Source organism: Bufo gargarizans, chromosome 1 (assembly GCF_014858855.1).
Source record: "Bufo gargarizans isolate SCDJY-AF-19 chromosome 1, ASM1485885v1, whole genome shotgun sequence".
NCBI classification, from domain to species: domain Eukaryota; kingdom Metazoa; phylum Chordata; class Amphibia; order Anura; family Bufonidae; genus Bufo; species Bufo gargarizans.
The window spans coordinates 669,249,697-669,270,448 of record NC_058080.1 but is presented as its reverse complement, the minus strand read 5'-3'; the positions used below and the strand labels follow the sequence as shown (position 1 = coordinate 669,270,448).

The window sequence follows — 20,752 nt, the reverse complement described above, 5'->3', positions numbered from 1 at the left end:
TTAGGCAGAAGGCAGGGACGGAGCTTATTGGGCAGCTGGTGGGGATTAAAGCCAAGTCAGGGGTATTTTTTTATTTTTTTTTTGTTGTTGTTTTTTACTTAATGCATGTGCAATGTTTCAGCTGAGTAGCCTTTTTCCTACAGCTACTCCAATGGCTTTTGAGGTCCTGCCTCTCCATACCAAGGGGGTGAGTTGGACCAAGCTCTCAGGAGGCGCTCACCCAATTATGCTACCTTCTGCTTGCATCTCTGGGAGTAAGCAGAAGGTGGCCTGACATGAAGTCTCCCCTCCCCCGCCAGGGGAGGGACGCCTGCCGAAACTGAGGCCTCAGGTGGAGGTAAGCAGCCTTCCTTGGGGAATATTCACATGGTAAAACCTGAGATGGAGGAGGGAGGAGGAATGGGGCCTTTGGCACTGAGAGAATACTCGCCTGTCTGGTGTTTTCTGCCCCCTGGTTTCAGCCAGGTCCCCAGCTTTGTTGTGTTACCCCCTTGGTGAGGGTAGCTACACTGGTAACAGAGGGGACTTGGTGGAGGCCGGACCTGGTGAACCGAAAGCTGGCGGGATACAGAGGCTTCAGGAACCTCGGGTCCTCCTTGCCTTCTGGAGCCCGGGAACGAACAGCGGGCTTGGGGAGCCCCTGGACTCCCGTCTCTTGGGTGGGAACACGGGCAGCTTGGAGCCTGCCATCAGCCGAACTAAAGGAAAGAAAAAGAGAAAATGTAAATATAAAAAAAATAAAAAATCAGCAGACCTGCAAAGCACGGAGGTCTGCCTCCTACAGACACTAAGCTAAAACTGATCAGCTCAGTGTCTGCAGGAGGGATATAGCAGAGAGGAGGAGCTAACATTTTTTTTTTTGCTTAGTGTCTCCTCCTAGTGGCAGCAGCTATACCCATGGTCTTCTGTGTCCCCCAATGATACGAGTGAGAAAAACAATTTTTATTTGAGTAGGGGGATGAGCTGCATTGACAAGAACTGCACTGTTCTGAAGGAAAAAAAAAATAAGCTGATCCTTCTTTTTTATAATCTTGTACAACCCCTTTAGGACACAGCCTTTTTACACCTTAGGACCAGGCCATTTTTTGCAAATCTGACCAGAGTCACTTTAAGTGCTGATAACTTTAAAATGCTTTGACTTATCCAGGCCGTTCTGAGATAGTTTTTTTTTGTCACATATTGTACTTCATGACACTGGTAAAATGAAGTAAAAAAAAAAATATTTTTTTTTGCACCAAAAAATACCTAATTTAACAAAAATTTGGAAAAATTTGTAAATTTCAAAGTTTCAGTTTCTCTACTTCTGTAATACATAGTAATACCCCTAAAAATTGTGATGCCTTTACATTCCCCATATGTCTACTTCATGTTTGAATTATTTTGGGAATGATATTTTATTTTTTGGGGATGTTACAAGGCTTAGAAGTTTTTCAGAAATTTACAGAAACCAAATTTTTAGGGACCACTACAGCTCTGAAGTCACTTTGCGAGGCTTACATAATAGAAACCACCCAAAAATGACCCCATTCTATAAACTACACCCCTCAAGGTATTCAAAACTGATTTTACAAACTTCGTTAACCCTTTAGATGTTGCACAAGAGTTAGTGGCAAATGGGGATGAAATTTGAGAATTTCATTTTTTTGGCTAATTTTCCATTTTAACCCATTTTTTCCACTAACAAAGCAAGGGTTAACAGCCAAACAAGACTGTATCTTTATTGCCCTGACTCTGCCGTTTACAGAAACACCCTATATGTGGCCGTAAACTACTGTACGGCCACACAGCGGGGCGTAGAGTGAAAGGTGCGCCATATGGTTTTTGGAAGGCAGGTTTTGCTGGACTGTTTTTTTGACACCATGTCCCATTTGAAGCCCCCTGATGCACCCCTAGAGTAGAAACTCCATAAAAGTGACCCCATCTAAGAAACTACACCCCTCAAGGTATTCAAAACTGATTTTACAAAGTTTGTTAACCCTTTAGGTGTTGCACAAGATTTAATGGAAAATAGAGATACAATTTCAAAATTACACTTTTTTGGCAGATTTTCCATTTTAATATTTTTTTTCCAGTTACAAAGCAAGGGTTAACAGCAAAACAAAACTCATTATTTATGGCCCTGATTCTGTAGTTTACAGAAACACCCCATATGTGGTCGTAAACTGCTGTACGGGCACACGGCAGGGCGCAGAAGGAAAGGAATGCCATACGGTTTTTGGAAGGCAGATTTTGCTGGACTGGTTTTATTGACACCATGTCCCATTTGAAGCCCCCCTGATGCACCCCTAGAGTAGAAACTCCAAAAAAGTGACCCCATTTTAGAAACTATGGGATAAGGTGGCAGTTTTGTTGGTACTAGTTTAGGGTACATATGATTTTTGGTTGCTCTATATTACACTTTTTGTGCGGCAAGGTAACAAGAAATAGCTGTTTTGGCACAGTTTTTCTTTTTTTGTTATTTACAACATTCATCTGACCGGTTAGATCATGTGGTAATTTTATAGAGCAGGTTGTCACGGACGCGGCGATACCTAATATGTATACAATTTTTTTTATTTATGTAAGTTTTACACAATGAATTAATTTTTAAAACAAAAAAAAGTTTTAGTGTCTCCATAGTCTAAGAGCCATAGTTTTTTCAGTTTTTGGGCGATTATCTCAAGTAGGGTCTCATTTTTTGCGGGATGAGATTACGGTTTTATTGGCACTATTTTGGGGTGCATATGACCTTTTTGATCGCTTGCTGTTACACTTTTTGTGAAGTAAGATGACAAAAAATAGCTTTTTTTACACCGTTTTTTTTTTTTTTTTTTTACGGTGGTCACCTGAGGGGTTAGGTCATGTGATATTTTTATAGAGCCGGTTGATACGGACGCGACGATACCTAATATGTATACTTTTTTTTATTTATGTAAGTTTTACACAATGATTTCATTTTTGAAACAAAAAAAATCATGTTTTAGTGTTTCCATAGTCTAAGAGCTATAGTTTTTTCAGTTTTGGGGCGATTATCTTGGGTAAGGTATGAGTTTTGCGGGATGAGATGACGGTTTGATTGTTACAATTTTGGAGTACATACAACTTTTTTGATCACTTTTATTAACTTTTTTGGGAAGTAAGGTGGGCAAAATTTCAATTTCATCATAGTTTTTAATTTTTAATTTTTATGGCGTTCACCGTTTGGGTAAAGTAACATGACCGTTTTATAGATCAGGTCGTTACGGACGCGGCGATACCAAACATGTGTAGGGAATTTAATTTTTTTTATTTTTAATTAGTGATAAATGTGTTTTTTTGATTTTTACTTTATTTTCACTTTTTTTCACTTTCTTTTTGACGATCCAGTGGGTCTTGATTTGACGATCCAGTGTTCTTGAAGATCCAGTGGGTCTGATGTCTGTATAATACAGTACAGTACAATATATAGTACTTTACTGTATTTTACACTTTGTCTGAACAGATCTATGCCTTTCAGCACAGATCTGTTCAGCACAATGGACAGCAGGACGCCTGAGAAGGCGTCCTGTTGCCATGAGAACCTTTCCCGTCTGCTCAGTTATGGTCAGAACTGCGCAGACGGGGAAGGGTAAGGACGGGGCTCTGGGGGGGCTGCCTGGGAGCTCTCTCCCTCTCCATTCGGGGGGCTGCAAAGGCACAGCAGCCCCCCGATGGGAGAGGGAGGGAGCTCCCTGCGCTGTTAACCTTTTCCATACAGCGGTCCGTACGGACCGCGGTATGGAAAGGGTTAAACGGCTGACATCTCAGCACAGATGTCAGCCGTTTATACCAGGGTGCCAGCAATGTGCTGGCACCCTGGTACCCTGGTATACCCACTAGAAACCAACTATTATTCAAGGGGAGGCGGGCGGGGATCGCGATCCCGCCTCCCGCACCGCCCGCAACCCTCCCCCTGCACCTCCCACCGTGCTCAAATAACTCAGGGGTGCAGGGGGGAGGGATGCAGGAACATTTTTGGAATCCTAAAGTTTCTGATCCCCGCGGTCAGGGACTGCGGGGATCAGAAACTGCAGAAATCGCAGCAAACCGCAGGTCTGAATTGACCTGCGGTTTGCCGCGATCGCCGACATGGGGGGGGGGGGGGGGGTCACGGGACCCCCCCTGCGCATTTAGCCTAGGTACCTGCTCAATGATTTGAGCAGGCACCGGGTTCCAATCACTGCCAGCCGCACGGCAGTGATCAGAAATACACAGGGCGTACATGTACGCCCTGTGTCCTTAAGTACCAGGGCACAAGGGGTACGCCCTATGTCCTTAAGAGGTTAAATCCTACACTGAAATTGAGTTGGCGTTGGTAGGCTAATGCTGGATTGATATCTCTAATATACTGCCTGAACCAAGATAAGCAGCTTTCCCAATTGGATTACCAACAGTAAAGAGAAGATTGATAACGGCTGATGCCGAGCAGAATAAGGGTGCCCTCACACAATTTTGTTTCTGAAATTTTACTGCAACTGAAAATCTGTTCCATTCATTTGTATGGAGTTGTTTTGGCAGGAAGTACATGGATTTCTGCAAGCTCCATTCAGGCGAATAAAACTGATTTTCAGTCTCTAAAAGTGTACCACCTCATGCTAAAGAGGGGGGGGGGGGGAGTCGGTGCTGCCAAAAGATAACAGAAAACAAATTAATTTCAGAATATAGAATTAAAAATTTAAAGTAGTATGTGCAGACAAGTAATATTTAAAGGGATTGTCTCATCTGAGACATTCCCTTTCAGAATCTCCCCAGGTCCCACTTCCGGTACCTCCTGCAGTGGTGGCCATATAGGTGAATGGCCGTCCATGCAATACAAGGACAATTTAGAGCGTCTCTCCATTCTAGCTCATAGAGGGGGGTCCTTCTTCACAGAGCGTATAGAAAGGGGTTCTCACCATTAGATAAGTCCTTTTAACCATTTTGAATGATCTGAGTATAAAGTGTCTGTCTTTTCTAGCAGTAAGAATATTTTTGTCTGTGTAGAAATGTTTAGCTCCCATTTTACTACTACTTTCCATTTAATTAATTGCAGATTATTTGCTCATATATTTTAGTTGCTGAAAATACTACTCTTGGCCATTAAAACCATATAGAATGGTCTCCTAAAGGCTGGTGACATTCAGCATTCCAACAAAACTGGCGCAAACCTAAGGCAAAGATCCCAGGGTTGCTGCTTGTTGTCTATGATGTCTTTGCATATATAATTATGGAGGTTGTATGCCACTTCTGTAAATCCTGAGGAAAATAATGCATGTGTTTGTTTCCCTCCCACTTTAGAGGTAACATTTGTAAGCGGCTCCCATGCTGGGGAATTGATCGTGTGGGATGCTTTAGATTGGTCGGTTCAAGCTTTTGAAAGGAATCTTTCTTGCGTTGCTTCACCACAAGATGTGTCCCCAGAGAATAACCTGCTGCCTCTGCAAGAGGAGGTTTCAATCCAGTGCATTGCATCGGATGGAGAGGTGGGTAGTCTACAAACAATCAGTGCGGTTTTTGTATGCCAGGCATAATCGGAAGTGGCTAGAAGCTGGCATAGATTTGTTCTATGATTTGCATCAGCTATGGCATAAATTATAATAACTGTCAAGCAGTGGGAAGTCCCACCCCATCCTGCTCAGCGGCATCATGGCCATAGTGGTGTAACATTGATCAAAAAATCTGGTGGGAGCCAAAGTCTGTTACTTTTAATCTGATACTGGTAGCATTATATATTCCCCCTCCGTTTGCGTCAACCCTGTTGAGTGATCCTTGAGTTTGTGGTAGAATATCCTGGAATTCCGTGGATGCTGGTGGGAGACTACAACTGTACACCAGATGACCGGATGGATAGAAGTTTGGCGTTCTATAACATTATGACAAAGATGGGTTTAATGGATGTATGGAGATTGAGGCACCCGACAGAATGGAAATACCCTTCTAGCTCGTCCACGTATTGTTCTCTCTATCTCGAATAGATTTAGCATTGGTGAACGATGGAATGTTTAATTCCTCCGATTTATCTTCCCAGGTCGATATCAGACCATTCCATACTAAAGATAAAGCTGGACATGGGAAGGGCTAGAGTGGGGCCAAAATTATGGAAGTGCAATGCAATTTGGGTACAAATTCTGGGGGACCTGACAAATATGACTGGATCCCTCAAAGAATATTTTACTTAAAATAGTGGTACAACATCTCCCCATGATCTGGGATGCTATGAAAGCATATCTAAGGGGGCTACTGATAAAGTCTATTGGTGTATATAAAACTAAAAAATCTACAGCTATTCACATTCGTAGAGTTTATACCAGCTTACAAATCCCAGCAGATAATTGTGGGGATAGGGCCGTTCTGTCGATAGATGCTGCTAAGGCCTTTGACAGTGGGGGTAACTCTGGGGTACGTTGAGATGTATGGGCTTTGGTCAGCGGTTCATTAAGTGGGTGCAGGTCCTGTACACTAATTCAAGGGCGCGTATTAGAGCCAATGGGAGTGTGTCTAACTACATCCAGCTAGCTAGGGGAACTAGGCAGGGGTTTCCATTATCCCCCCTCTTCTTTGCTATAGCTATTGAGCCTTTAGCGGCGGAAGTGCGTAAGTCCCGAGACATTAAGGGTTTCCAATACGGGCAGATAAATAACAAAATTGCGCTATACGCTGATGACACTTTTCTTTTTCTGGGGGATGCGACATCTTCCCTATCGGCAGCTATGTCTCTGATGAACAAGTTTGGCAGTTTTTCGGTTCTCGCTATTTATTGGCAAAAATCAGCGTTGATGCCTATTGATGGTCGATACGGGATAACTATCAGATCCTACTGCTGGGACCCCCACTGATTACTTATCTCCTGAGATTTGCTTATAAGGTTCCATCAGGATAACAAGTCTATGTAACAAATTGTCACCCGGTCCTGCTCCCTCATGGAGTGCAACACCCCGTAGTTTAACTTGGAGCTTGTAAGTAGTGAAAGAAGTGCGGTTGGATGCATTTAAATTGGCACACTCTTGAGAGAACTGAATTCCTGTACATATGGGGCAGTCAGCTGGCTCTTTTATGGAAGACATGATGCGCTCTCGTTTGATGCAAAGATTTTGAATATATAAATCCAGATTTTCATAGATTGTAAATTTATATCCAGTATTTGTTGTTTTCTCCTTTCCAGTGTGTCTTTGTGGCTGTATGTAGAAGTATTTATGTGTACAACCTGCAAACAAAGCGAGTCATTGCTTATCATAAGAACGCCCATGATTCTGATATTCAGCACATGGCAACTCTTCCTAACAGGTAACTTTTCTAAATCCTATATTTTAGGGTTCCTCTACAGCCCTGGTAATGTGTTGTCCATCTTTTGTGTGATGGTAGAGCTACCTTTCATTGAACAACACAGTATGACATTTTTAGACCCAGACTTATCAGGCATTTTCTCCTGGCTCAGCAAGACCATAGTAATGTTTGGCATTCATTAGCAACTGCCTTCCTGCCCAAGAGGGATGCAGCATACTTTGTGTCCCATAGCGCCAGCTTCAGTGCCCCCATTGTCTTTTCCATGCTCTTGCTTCTTCTAAGTAGTTGTAAGAAGTTACTTCCCCTCACTTGTAAAGTTGTGTTAGTCCTCTTGCACACGACCATATGCCCTCCGTGACATACGGTCCCGAAGCGGCATTGATCATGCACACGGGAGCACACAGCATCATAGATTACAATGATGCTGTGCATGTTGGGCCACCCGCGGGACTATTGTCCCGCACTCATAAGATCATATGAATGCGGGACAATAGTCCCGCGGGCGGTCCGACGTCCACAGCACATTGTTGTAATCTATAATGCTGTGTGCTCCCGTGCGCATGATCAATGCCGCTCTGGGACATATGGCCCGCTCACGGACCGTATATCTCGGAGGGCATACGGTCGCGTGAGAGAGGCCTTATTTTGCATTGGAGAATGACCTGATGGCTGAAGATTTGTGATCTTTTATGTTGGGAAAACATCCTCAAACATTTGAGTGTCATGGTATCTTTTATCAAGGGCTAGAAAGTGCTTTAGACCATTTGTTTTTCCTAGAAGTTTACATTTTAAAGCATTTTTTTTTTCCTGGAAATATATCGATGACATGTCCTCATGCTTAGGTCATCAATAAATGATCCGACTCTCTGCACCCCACAGATCCTCTGAATAGGCAGCTGCTCTTGGACGAGAGCAGCAGTCTCTTCATAGTATACCATGCACAGCGCCAGTCCTTCTCACTGGAATGATGTTTTCATATATGAAAATGAGCCTCTAGCAGCAGCGGGGTCATTACCATTACATCTGGAGGCTCGGGTCTCTCTGCAACCGCTGTGCCCTCTCCACTTTAATTGGCAGGGTCAGGCAGTGAAAATATCATTACTGCCTGGCCCTGTCAATCAAAGTGAAAAGAGCGCAGCAGTTGCAGAAAGAGCTGAGCCTCTAGGAGTAACAGCAACGCACCCGTTGCTCCTAGAGGCTTATTTGCCTATATTATAATATTTTTCAAAGCAATGCGGGCATATATGTAACATGTCAGCCAGTTTCCTAGGTACAAATCTGCTGACAGGTGCCCTTTAAGTGTCTCCATGGATGTGCCTTAGTTATAAATGAGTGTGCTGGGCTTTGTGTTCTCTAATATGCAGTTTATCAATGACCTCAGGAATCAGCATTTGACACTTTGTCTTCCAGACAGTTGGTGTCGTGCTCAGAAGATGGTAGCGTTCGCATTTGGGAGTTAAGGTCAAAACCACAATTTCAGGCGGAGTCTGTTCCTGCAGGTAAGCACAGCACATGGATTATTTCTCTAACCTGTTCTGCATCTAATTTAGGGCTCATTCAAACATAGTGTTTTGCAGTCCGCAAACAGCAGGTCCGCAAAACACGGATACCGGCCGTGTGTGTGTTTCACATTTTGAGGACCGCACATGGCCGGCACTATGATAGAAATTACTATTCTAGTCCAATTGCTGATTGGCGGGTATTAGCAATCACGCCACAAATCTGATATTTATGACCTATCCTTAGGACAATTCATGTGATTTATTTAACCCCTTAAGGACAAATGATGTACCGGTACGGCATGATTCCCGAGTCCTTAAGGACACATGACGTACCGGTACGTCATGTGTTTAAAACGCGATTGCGGCGGGCGTTAATTGGAACAGGATGCCCACTGATAGTGCCAATCAAACAGTCATCTCATCCCACAAAAAGACCCTACCCAAGGTAATCATTAAAACATAATTTTTTTATTTTTTTGTTTCAAAAATGAAATCATTGTGTACAAAAAAATTGTATACATATTAGGTATCGCCGCGTCCGTGACAACCTGCTCTATAAAAATACCACATGATCTAACCTGTCAGATGAATGTTGTAAATAACAAACAAAAAACGGTGCCAAAACAGCTATTTCTTTGCCTCACAAAAAGTGTAATATAGAGCAACCAAAAATCATATGTACCCTAAACTAGTACCAACAAAACTCCCACCCTATCCCGTAGTTTCTAAAATGGGGTCACTTTTTTGGAGTTTCTACTCTAGGGGTGTATTGGGGGGCTTCAAATGGGACATGGTGTCAAAAAAAACAGTCCAGCAAAATCTGCCTTCCAAAAACCATACGGCGCACCTTTCCCTCTACGCCCTACAGTGTGCCAGTACAGTAGTTTACAGCCACATATGGGCTGTTTCTGCAAACTACAGAATCGAGGCAATAAATATAGCATTTTGTTTGGCTGTTAACCCTTGCTTTGTTACTGGAAAAAATTGATTAAAATAGAAAATTTGCCAAAAAATCAAAATTCTAAAATGTTATCACCATTTGCCATTAACTCTTGTGGAACACCTAAAGGGTTAATGACGATTGTAAAATCAGTTTTGAATACCTTGAGGGGTGTAGTTTCTAGAATGGGGTCATTTTTGGGTGGTTTCTATTATGTAAGCCTCGCAAAGTGACTTCAGACCTGAACTGGTCCCTAAAAAGTGGGTTTTTGAAGATTTGCTTCTAAACTTCTAAACCTTGTAACATCCCCCAAAAATAAGATATCATTCCCAAATTGATCCAAACATGAAGTAGACATATGGAGAATGTAAAGTAATAACTATTTTTGTAGGTATTACTATGTATTATAGAAGTATAGAAATTGAAACTTGGAAATTTGCAATTATTAAAAATTTTGGGGTAAATGTTTTATTTTTTGTAAATAAAAATGATTTTTTTTTACTTCATTTTACCAGTGTCATGAAGAACAATATGTGACGAAAAAACTTTCTCAGAATGGCCTGGATAAGTCAAAGCGTTTGAACGTTATCACCACTTAAAGTGACACTGGTCAGATTTGCAAAAAATGGCCTGGTCCTTAAGGTGAAATAAGGCTGTGTCCTTAAGGGGTTAATAATCTGCATCAAACATGGCATTGCATAGCCATGTTTGATGCAGATTCAGTAAATCGCATGAATTGGAGGAGCGCTGCAGATAACCTTTATTATGCTGTCTGGGATTCCAAGCCAGAAATCAAAGGTTGTGTGCACCAGGCTATCCTATTCCTGGCCCATACCAAGTTTGGTTATACGTTGTGCTGCTGGTTCTTGTGGTTCTCCTATCCTCAGGACAGGTCATCAATTTCTAAGAACTGGGAAACCCCTTGAAAGTCTCCAACGTCTCTGCCCAAAAGTCTCAATTAAAATATATTTCACCTATAGATCCAGAGATGGAATTGGCTTGTCTGCATATTTGGTATTTCACCATTTTTTTTCTTATTTTTGTAATTCTACTCCTTTTGTATTAGGCTTCTTCAGTATGTGGGCATTTGGGAAACCAAGCAAACAGTCTAATCATACAGCGAAGAGGGCTGCAGAAAATGGAATTATAGCCTCGCTGGAGCTCATCGGTGATCTGATCGGACATTCTTCTTCTGTACAGGTAAAGGCAGATGTTGTCAATTTAGGGAAGGCAGCGACGTGTAGGGTACTGTTTGGTAGATAAAACCTAAAATGCAATAGAGGAGATTTATTAATACGGTCTTAAAGGGCTTCTGTCACCCCACTAAACTCATTTTTTTTTTTTTGGGTACTTATAATCCCTATCCTGCGATATTGCCATACATTATGTTATTAATAATTTTCGTTCAGTAGATTTAGCAAAAAACGTGCTTTTAAGATATGCTAATTACCTGTCTACCAGCAAGTAGGGCGTCTACTTGCTGGTAGCAGCCGCAGATAACCGCCCCCTCCTTCTGTTGATTGACAGGGCCAGCCGCGATCTCCTCCTCCGGCCGGCCCTGTCAGCATTTCAAAAATCGCGCCTGTGTTGATTCGGCGCAGGAGCTCTAAGATAAGGAGGCTCGCCTCCTCAGCACTCCCTCAGTGCGCCTGCGCCGATGACGTCACCGAAAGAGAAGACGTCATCGGCGCAGGCCTACTTGCTGGTAGACAGGTAATTAGCATATCTTAAAAGTACTTTTTTTGCTAAATCTACTGAACGAAAATTATTAATAACATAATGTATGGCAATATCGCAGGATAGGGATTATAAGTACACAAAAAAAAAAATGAGTTTAGTGGGGTGACAGAAGCCCTTTAAATTTAGACAGAATAAATCCTTGATGAGAGGCAGAAACTGTTGTACATTTGTCACATTTGGTGAATGTTGCTAGACTTATCCTCTGGATTAGGTTCTCATCAATATCAGATCGGGAAACCCGGGACCCCTTCTTTCTAGACCATGTGACATCACCATACATGGGTCACATGTCCTAGTTGCAGCTCAGCCCCGTTCAAGTCAATGGGGCTGAGCTGCAATACCAAGCACAGCCTCTGTACAGTGTGCGGCGCTGTCCTTGGTAAGCTGCCGGGAGCGGACTGCGCTTACCAGAGCTCCTGTCTGTGAAGGGACTCTCTGAAACATGATTTGCGGGGGTGCTGGGTCTCCGACCCACAACTTTCTGAATAATTCCCTGATCGTCAGGGAGGTGAGAGCTGCATTTACAGGCAGTAATCATCCCCTCTGTAGGGGGACAAACAGTCACTACAGCAATCGAGTCTTTGTTTCTGGGCAGCAGATCCCTCTTTAAACAGGACAATCCGCCGCACAGAAATGATGATGTTAGATCTATACATGAGCGATTTAAACCAGCGTTTTGGAGTGTTTTACTTCGTAAATCTCCATCCATATGGTACTTTCTATGCCTTGTAGAAATAGCGGATCTAATTCTAACTGAGCCCTTTAAGGCTAGGTTCACATCTGCTGCAGAATTCCAGCTTTCTGTTCTGGCATAGGAACAAAAAATCGGAATCGCTGGATCTGGTTTACACCAGACACCAACGGCGCCCAACAGATCCTATTGACTATAATGGAGTTAACTGGTTCTCTGGCATGGATACTGGCATTCTGCTAGACATAACACCGCTGCATGCAGCTGTACTTTACCCCCCCCCCCCCCTAAAATCTGCGACAGCGGCTCCTGTTGAAACCTCCTTTGCAGATGTGAAGCTAGCCTAGTCTCTCTGCCCGATTTAACCCCCAAAGGCTGCACCACTGCTGCCTCTCGGGCCAGTTTTGTATCTTGTTGTGGCATTTAAAAACTTTAAGGTGGTAACCAAACGTGGTGGAAAAATTTGCAACACAAAAAATCCACATCATATCTGTCCCACGTGGACATACCTTAAATTGTCTAGCTAGACATGATGTCTGAATGCTATACTTTTCCCAAAAAAACACAAAAAACGCTACACAAACTTAACAATGCAGATTGTGTTCGCGCCGTTATCTTAGGACTTTATGGACTGATACTACGATTCCCTCTAAAACTTGAAAAAAAAAATATAAATACTTATTTGAAATCAAGGAGCAATGTGCAGGAAGAGCCCAAGTGCTGATGGTCCACTTCTAATGGCTCAGGTGCTTTCTGCTGACATTGTGTACAACAGGCATGCTCAACCTGCGGCCCTCCAGCTGTTGTAAAACTACAACTCCCACAATGCCCTCTGTAAGCTGATAGCTGTAGGCTGTTCGGGCATGCTGGGAGTTGTAGTTTTGCAACAGCTAGAGGGTCACAGGTTGAGCATGCCTGGTGTACAATGTTCACATTGTGATGAAGAGATTTTCTGCAAGCGTTCACTCCGTCTGCTGATCCGGTCTTCGGGGTTCACAGCCTAACATAACAAAAAAAATTGTCTGTAGAGAATATCAGGGCCCATGATCGTGAAAATAAAATAATTCAGGATATTTTTGTAATAAAAACATTGAAAATAAAAACTTAAAGGGGTTCTGCAGGCCTGTTCTCCCACCCACTGAGATTTCACCGCGTTCTGAGCAGAAGAGTTGTCCAATCCCGGCGAGTATCGCGCTCTGGTCCCATTCTGATGGAGACCTGTGGACGATGCTTGCTGGGTGATGAATCTCAGATCTGGAGGGAGATTCTGCCTGCACAACCTCTTTGAAAATATTTTTGGCATAAAATTTGGTTTCAGTGGTAATATTTCAGCAACCGATATTTACATGTGAGCATATGATCTAAAAACGGTTCATGTTTTGTGTCTATAACTAGATAATTATCTTTTTTATTGTTTCCTGCTACACTTTTTTTATTTTATTTTTTCTCTAGATGTTTCTGTATCTTCAAGATCATGGTCTGGTGACGTGTTCTGCTGATCACCTAATTATCCTTTGGAAGGAGGGAAAGCGAGAGTCCAGACTGCGTAGCCTGATGCTCTTTCAAAAACTGGAACAAAATGGAGACTTACAGGCGAGGTTCTCCCTACACTAAACCATGTAGTTACTGTGTCGCCCAGTGTGGAGCAAAGAGCAAAGCTTGTTTTTATTTTCAGTGTTAATTTATTTTAAAAAAAGAAGAAATCCTTAAAGGCATTCTCTGGAGCTTCGACCTGTGATGGGAGATTCTTTCACCGTTACTTTCCGATTCTGTGGACTGAGCTGTGCTCACGTCACCACCTGACTGGTTGCGGGCTCTTAGGGATCATTCATATGGCCTTCTGAATGAGTCTGCATCCGTTCCGCAATTTTGCAGAACGGGTGCGGACCCATTCATTTCAGTGGAGCTGCAAAAGATGCGGACAGCACGCCGTGTGCTGTCCGCATCGGTGGTTCCGTTCTGCGGCCCCGCAAAAAATAAAAAAAATTTAAAAACAAATCATCTTCTATTATAGTTGCGGTCATATGCAGTCCGCAAATTGCAGAAAGCACATGGCCGGTATCCGTGCTTTGCGGATCCGCAAAATACTACAGTCGTGTGAATGCGCCCTTATACTGAAGCCTCGACCGCGTCTTCTCCTGTGCCTTCCTGTTCAGCTGCATATACCATATACATTGACCAGGAAGACAAAGGAGCTGATCTGGTTGAGACATTAGTGGAGGAGCAGCCAGTCAGGGGGTGCCGGGCGTACAGCCCAGACTGCAGAATCACTATTGTAACAGAATGGGAAGTAATCCTTTCACATATTGCCTGAAGGCTAGAATTTAGTCAAAGCCCCGGAGAACCCCTTTGGGATTAGAAGATGATGCTGCCAATGAAGGCATTGGGCATTTGGCTTTCGCAATTATTTTATTTAGATAAAAGTATTTTATTTTTTACCTTTTTTCTGTTAAAGGGGTTGTCTTTCTCCAGCAAATGACCTTTATCATGTAGACAATGTTAATACAAGGCTCTTACTAATGTATTGTCATTTAAATTTTTCCATCGTATTGTACACTGGAGTGATGGCCACCGCTGCAGCGTAGATGCCACCGGAGCTGCTGCACATGCGTGCCTATGTGCACTCCCATGGTCTTGGCTACTAGAGACCAGCTCTCTTTCCCATAGTGTACAAGCACAACCACCACCAATGGATTACAGGGTGGTTGTAAGCCCTGGAAACGAGCAGTGTATAATGTGATGGAAAATGAATCCAGCCAGCAAATGAGGCAATATAGACAATCATAATACATTAGTAAGTGCCTTGTATTAACTTTGTCTACGTGATAAAAGCAATTTGCTGAAGTGAGACAACCCCTTTAAAATTAGTTTTTGATTGTATAATGCTATTACAATGTCCGTAACCAGTGTAGAATGAGTGGAAAGTGAATTGCCGCAGTCTGAGGCTATTTTCTCATTTGCATTGTGTTTTTTTGTTAGGGCAACAAGTGCAATGCAGTATGTGACACGTATGTGAACACAGTCTTACATCTGCTTTTGGTCCTGGTTAAGCCCTGATTCTTCTTGTAAAATATAGAGAGCCTTAGGCCTCATGCACACGACCGTTTTTCGTGTCCGCATCCGAGCTGCAGTTTTTGCGGCTCAGGTGCAGACACATTCACTTCAATGGGGCCGCAAAAGATGTGGACAGCACTCCGTGTGCTGTCCGAATCCGTTGCTCCGTTCCGTGGCCCCGCAAAAAAAAATAGAACATGTCCTATTCTTGTCCGTTTTGCGGACAAGAATAGGCATTTCTACAATGGGCCGCCCGTTCCGTTCCGCAAATTGCAGAAGGCACATGGGAGGCTTCCGTTTTTTTAGGATCTGCGATTTGCGGAACGCAGATGTCTTGCCATGGTTGAGAAATACAGCCAGAAAACTTTCCAAAAGCTAATGGAAGTTACAGGAGATCAAATAGTCTGATGGTATAACACCAATTTGTTATGTTCAATATGAGACACGGAGCTGTGCGACCTGAGCATTAAATATGAAAGGACAACTGCAGCCAAATCTAAAGTTTAGAGTGTAAGCTAACCCCAATACACCAGTCCACAAAACTAAGATTTAGGCCTCGTTCACACTTCAGTGATTTGGTCAGTTTCACAACAGGTCAATTTCCACACAGGTACAATCTGTGCAAAAACGCACGCTTTGCTGGTACAGTATTACTGTGTGGTTTTTCTGCACAAGAACCCACATGGTAAAAACGTGCGTAATCCAACACGTGTGCAGATACCCTTTGGGTGTGTTTAGATGGAGGATTTCGTGTTCCATGGCAGAAACCACTGTACTGTTTTGCGGATTCTGTCATAGATTTTCATGTGGTCCCTCTGTAGGTTTAGCTCCATTGAAAACAATGGAAAGAGGCTTTGGTGCAGATTCTACCCAGTTTTCAGCACCGAATTTGCACAAAAAAATAAACTGTCTGAACATTCCCTTAGGGTGATCTTGTCATTGATCTGATGGTGCACCATCTAGTGGTTTCAAAAGAGCATTACAATATTATTTGAACAACCTATATGGAATACTTACCAAATGCCACTAAGTCGACCTTATCCACTCCAGCATACATGAGGCATACCCACAAGCTCCAATGCAATCTCTTCTGTATATAAATCTTGTTTTACGAGTGGAGGTATAGTCATCAGCTTTGTAGCTTTACCTACATTTTATGTTTGTTCTAAAGAGGAACATTTTTACATGTATGCACTGCTGATAACCACTCATTCTATATGTGCCACATGTTCTTGTGATCAATTCCGTACTGTATTAATGCTGCCACATTTCAGTGGTTTCTGACAAGTGGGGTTTTCTGTTTCAGATGTCCTTATGCTCATTATACTAATATGTGACATTGAATTAAATCTTTTTTTACAAAAATCCTTGTCTGGTTCATGGTTTGTGTGCCACTCTTAATTACCTATACATAATATAGCTTCTGTGACATAGGTTATAGGTTCTGTTAGTGGAGTCTCCGGAGTGGTGGGTGTTTTCAGATCCAGTATTATACTATGTCTATGGTCACAGCTGCTTCAGAAAGCCTCCATAGTTCAATACCCACCCTTCCAGGAGATTTAGAGAGTCCTTGTATTTTCACACAATTTCATTTAATAGAGAATGGTGTAATTAGCACATTTCTAAATCACTTCATAAAAAAAAAAGAAAATGCCTGCATCCACCTGGAAAAAAAATAATCTGTAAAATCATGGCCCCCTAGGGGTCTCACTTCCACCTAACTTGTAGTCCACTACATGTTGACAGGCAAGATCCGTCGTGTGGGGGCGTGTTAGAGCTAGCTGAGAAACCTCAGCCTTATACAACAACTTTTGTAAGTGTGATTTATCCTAGTCAGAGATCAGCTTTCTAGCTCCCTAGAAGAAAACATACAGAGAGGTCACTGCATACAGTACTGGAAGATTCCACAGAATGGAGATGCCCCCTGCTTGTGAAAGAAATGCATCTAGCTGCGCAAGTGAAACAGGGAATAATATGACTGAAGAAGATATTGGGGAAGTCCAAAAAAAAACTCTTCCGGAAGAAGTCGGTTAGGATTCCCCAATGAAGCACAGCCATTATGCAAACTTTTTTTTTTTTTTTAAACTTGGATATGCTTTAAAGATTTATTCCCATTATAAAGCGATGACATACCTCTGGGCTATAACATCACTTTAGAGTACTCCCATACGGCACGGTTGTGACGCAGCTGCCCTGTCGTCAAGTATCACGTAGCTATACAGGCTGCAGCTGGTTCCTGTTAATGAGAATGGTGCTGTTTTGTTGCTTTATATTGTTACTTGCCCCATCATGACTGCACAGTGTAGTTATATCCTCAGGATAGGTCATCAATATCAGATCAGCGAGGGTCCCTGGTGTAATAAAGGCTGATAAAAGAGGTGCCGCGGACTTCGTACTCAATGTGATGTCACCGTACATCGGTCACATGGCCCAGATGGGGCTGAGCTGCAGTACTAAGCACAGCCTCTATACTCCAGGATAAAACCTGGATCACCTGGCCTCTCTAAATACTGACATTACTAGATATTGCATGATCCAGCTGACTTAATTTACAGGACATTTTCACCCTTTCACATTTTATTATGTTGTGTCCTTGTGCTAAAAAATCTAATATATAAATCTGAGTGTGTGTGTGTGTATGTCCGCTAAAGGAATCCGCACCATCGCATTTACAATCACGAAATTTGGCACACAGGTACATCAGGTGTCCAGTCAGGTTTTCGACTCTGCTCTCTACCACTTACCGTTCCTGAGATATTCCCAAAAAATGCATTGGCCAATAGAAGCCTGGTAACATGACCCTGATCAGCCAATAGAAGCTCGCAGGCCCTTAGTCTACACATACAGTTTTACTCCAGGTTTCCATAACAAGCCAGACATTTTTCTATACTGCTGTAGGTCAGCTTTAAAGGGGCAGGGCGCTGTGGATGACACTGTTAATGCCTCATTCACACGTCGGTGTTCGGTCAGTGATTTCCATCAGTGCGGCTCTAAACACAGAACAGGTGCAGATCTTTCCCTTATACCTTATGTCTGTGAAGGCTCCAATACTGGTTTTGGCTCACAAACCCTGACATGTGAATGAGGCTTAAGTGAGTGGAGTGCTGTAGAAGTCACATTTAAGGGAGTAGGTAGGGTGGCCATTCAGGGCACCCTCGAAAGACAGGCTTAAAACCCCACCCCCAGGTCCCGCCAAGCGTCAGACCTCACCCCCTCCCACTCCACAGCCGACGGGGATTAAAAAAATGAAGGTAAAAATCAACTTCTGTCAGCTGCAGGGGTGGGAGGGACGGTGACTTTCTCCCTGCAGCTCACACTCAGACAGCACAGTGCTGCTGTCTGAGAGCGAGCTGTTCAAAAGGAGATCCCTGTGTTCGTCCAGGCCCTGCGTCGGATGGAGGACAGGGAATCTGAAAGCCAGACTGTCTGGCCTAAAACCGGACCTCTGGCCACCCTAGGGGCAGGCTGCTGTGGAGGTCACAGTTAAGGTGACGGTCCGCTATGGAGGTCAGTGTTAAGGGGCAGATTGCTGTAGAGGACACTGTTAAGGGTATGGGGTGTTGTGGAAATCACTGTTCAGGAGATGGGGTACTGTGGAGGTCACTGTTAAGGGAGGAGACTGTTAGGCCTCTTTCAGACGGGCGTTGCGGGAAAATGTGCGGGTGCTTTGCGGAAACACCCGCGATTTTTCAGCGCGAGTGCAAAACATTGTAATGCGTTTTGCACTCGCGTGAGAAAAATCGCAAGTGTTTGGTACCCAAACCCGAACTTCTTCACAGAAGTTCGGGCTTGGGATCGGTGTTCTCTAGATTGTATTATTTTCCCTTATAACATGGTTATAAGGGAAAATAATAGCATTCTGGATACAGAATGCATAGTCCAATAGGGCTGGAGGGGTTAAAAATAAATAAAAAATAATTTAACTCACCTTAGTCCACTTGCTCGCGTAGCCGGCATCTCCTTCTGTCTTGATCTTAGCTCTGTGTAGCAACAGGACCTGTGGTGACGTCACTCTGGTCATCACATGATCCATCACCATGGTAAAAGATCATGTGACAGACCATGTGATGACTGTGATGTCACCAAAGGTCCTTATTACTACACAGAGCTAAGATGAAGACAGATGGAGATGCCGGCTGCGCGAGCAAGTGGATTAAGGGGAGTTAAAAAAATAAATAAAAATTTTAACCCCTCCAGCGCTATTTTACTATGCATTCTGTATTCAGAATGCTATTATTTTTCCTTATAACCATGTTATAAGGCAAAATAATAATGATAGGGTCTCCATCCCGATCGTCTCCTAGCAACCCTGCGTGAAAAATCGCACTTGCTTGCGGATGCTTGTGATTTTCACACAACCCCATTCACTTCTATGGGGCCTGCGTTGCTTGAAAAACACACAAAGAGGAGCATGCTGCGATTTTCATGCAACGCACAAGTGATGCGTGAAAATCACCGCTCATGTGAACAGCCCCATAGAAATGAATGGGTCGGTATTCAGTGCGGGTGCAATTCGTTCAACTCACTCACGCATCGCATCCGTGCAGAATACTCACTCGTGTTAAAGGGGCAGTCGCTGTTGAGTTCTCTGTTAAGGGGGACAGGAATGATGGAGGTCAGATAAGGGGACTGTAACCTATGTTCAGTGTTAAAGGGCGGGTGCTGTGTAGGTCACTGTCAAGGGGGTGGGCCCCTGTGGAGGTCACTGTTAAGGGGGTGGGCTGCTGTGGAGGTCCTATTTTAAGGAGACGGCACTGTGGGGGTCAGTGTTAGGCCTCTTTCACACGACTGTTTTTTTTTCTTTCGTTTACGGGCCATTTTTACGTTCCATATAAGGTCCGTATACGGAACCATTCATTTCAATGGTTCAGCAAAAAAAGTAATGTACGTCATATGCATTCTGTTTCCGTATTTCCGTTTTTCCGTTCCGTTGAAAGATAGAACATGACCTATTATTGCCCGCAAATCACATTCCATGGCTCTATTCAAGTCAATGGGTCCGCAAAAAAACGGAACACATACGGAAATGCATTCATATGTCTTCCGTATCCGTTCTGTTTTTGCGGAACCATCTATTGAAAAAAATTTATGCCCAACGGAACAACGGATCCATGAAAAACGGACTGCAAAACACTGAAAAAGCCATATGGTCGTGTGCAAGAGGCCTTAAGGGGTGGGGGGGCTGTGGAAGTCACAGGAGTAGTGGATACTGTCGATATGTTAATGACGCACACAAACATTAAATGGATGAAATATACCCGTGCGAACCCGGGTCCTTCTGCTAGTAAAAATATAAAAGTTTCCCCCATTAGTCTGCTCTCTATAACCCATAATGACAAAGGGAACGCAGAATGTTCCAAATATTAGCTCATTTATTGGAAAGGAAAAACTAAAATCTTGCATCGACATAAGTATTCAGACCCTTTACTCAGCATTTATTTGAGGCACCTTTGCCAGCGATCCCTGACTTCAACCCAATTGAACATCTCTAGAGAGACCTGAAAATGGCTGTCCAACAACGGTCCGCATCCAACCTGAGAGGATCAGCAGAGATTAATGTAGAAA

The 20,752-nt window shown here is 43.2% G+C and overlaps 1 protein-coding gene across 1 annotated transcript in view; it reads left to right on the top strand.

Annotated features, from left to right (window-relative positions):
• WDR41 (WD repeat domain 41) overlaps nt 1–15,335 on the top strand; it is a 68,702-nt gene extending 53,367 nt beyond the window's left edge. Inside the window, exons 9-13 of the mRNA XM_044276098.1 lie at nt 5,275–5,459; nt 7,139–7,260; nt 8,671–8,759; nt 10,769–10,902; nt 13,586–15,335. Coding sequence (XP_044132033.1) covers nt 5,275–5,459; nt 7,139–7,260; nt 8,671–8,759; nt 10,769–10,902; nt 13,586–13,747 — 692 coding nt within the window. The 3' untranslated portion in view covers nt 13,748–15,335. The remainder of the gene's footprint in view (nt 1–5,274; nt 5,460–7,138; nt 7,261–8,670; nt 8,760–10,768; nt 10,903–13,585) is intronic.
• Nucleotides 15,336–20,752: the final 5,417 nt, after the last annotated feature.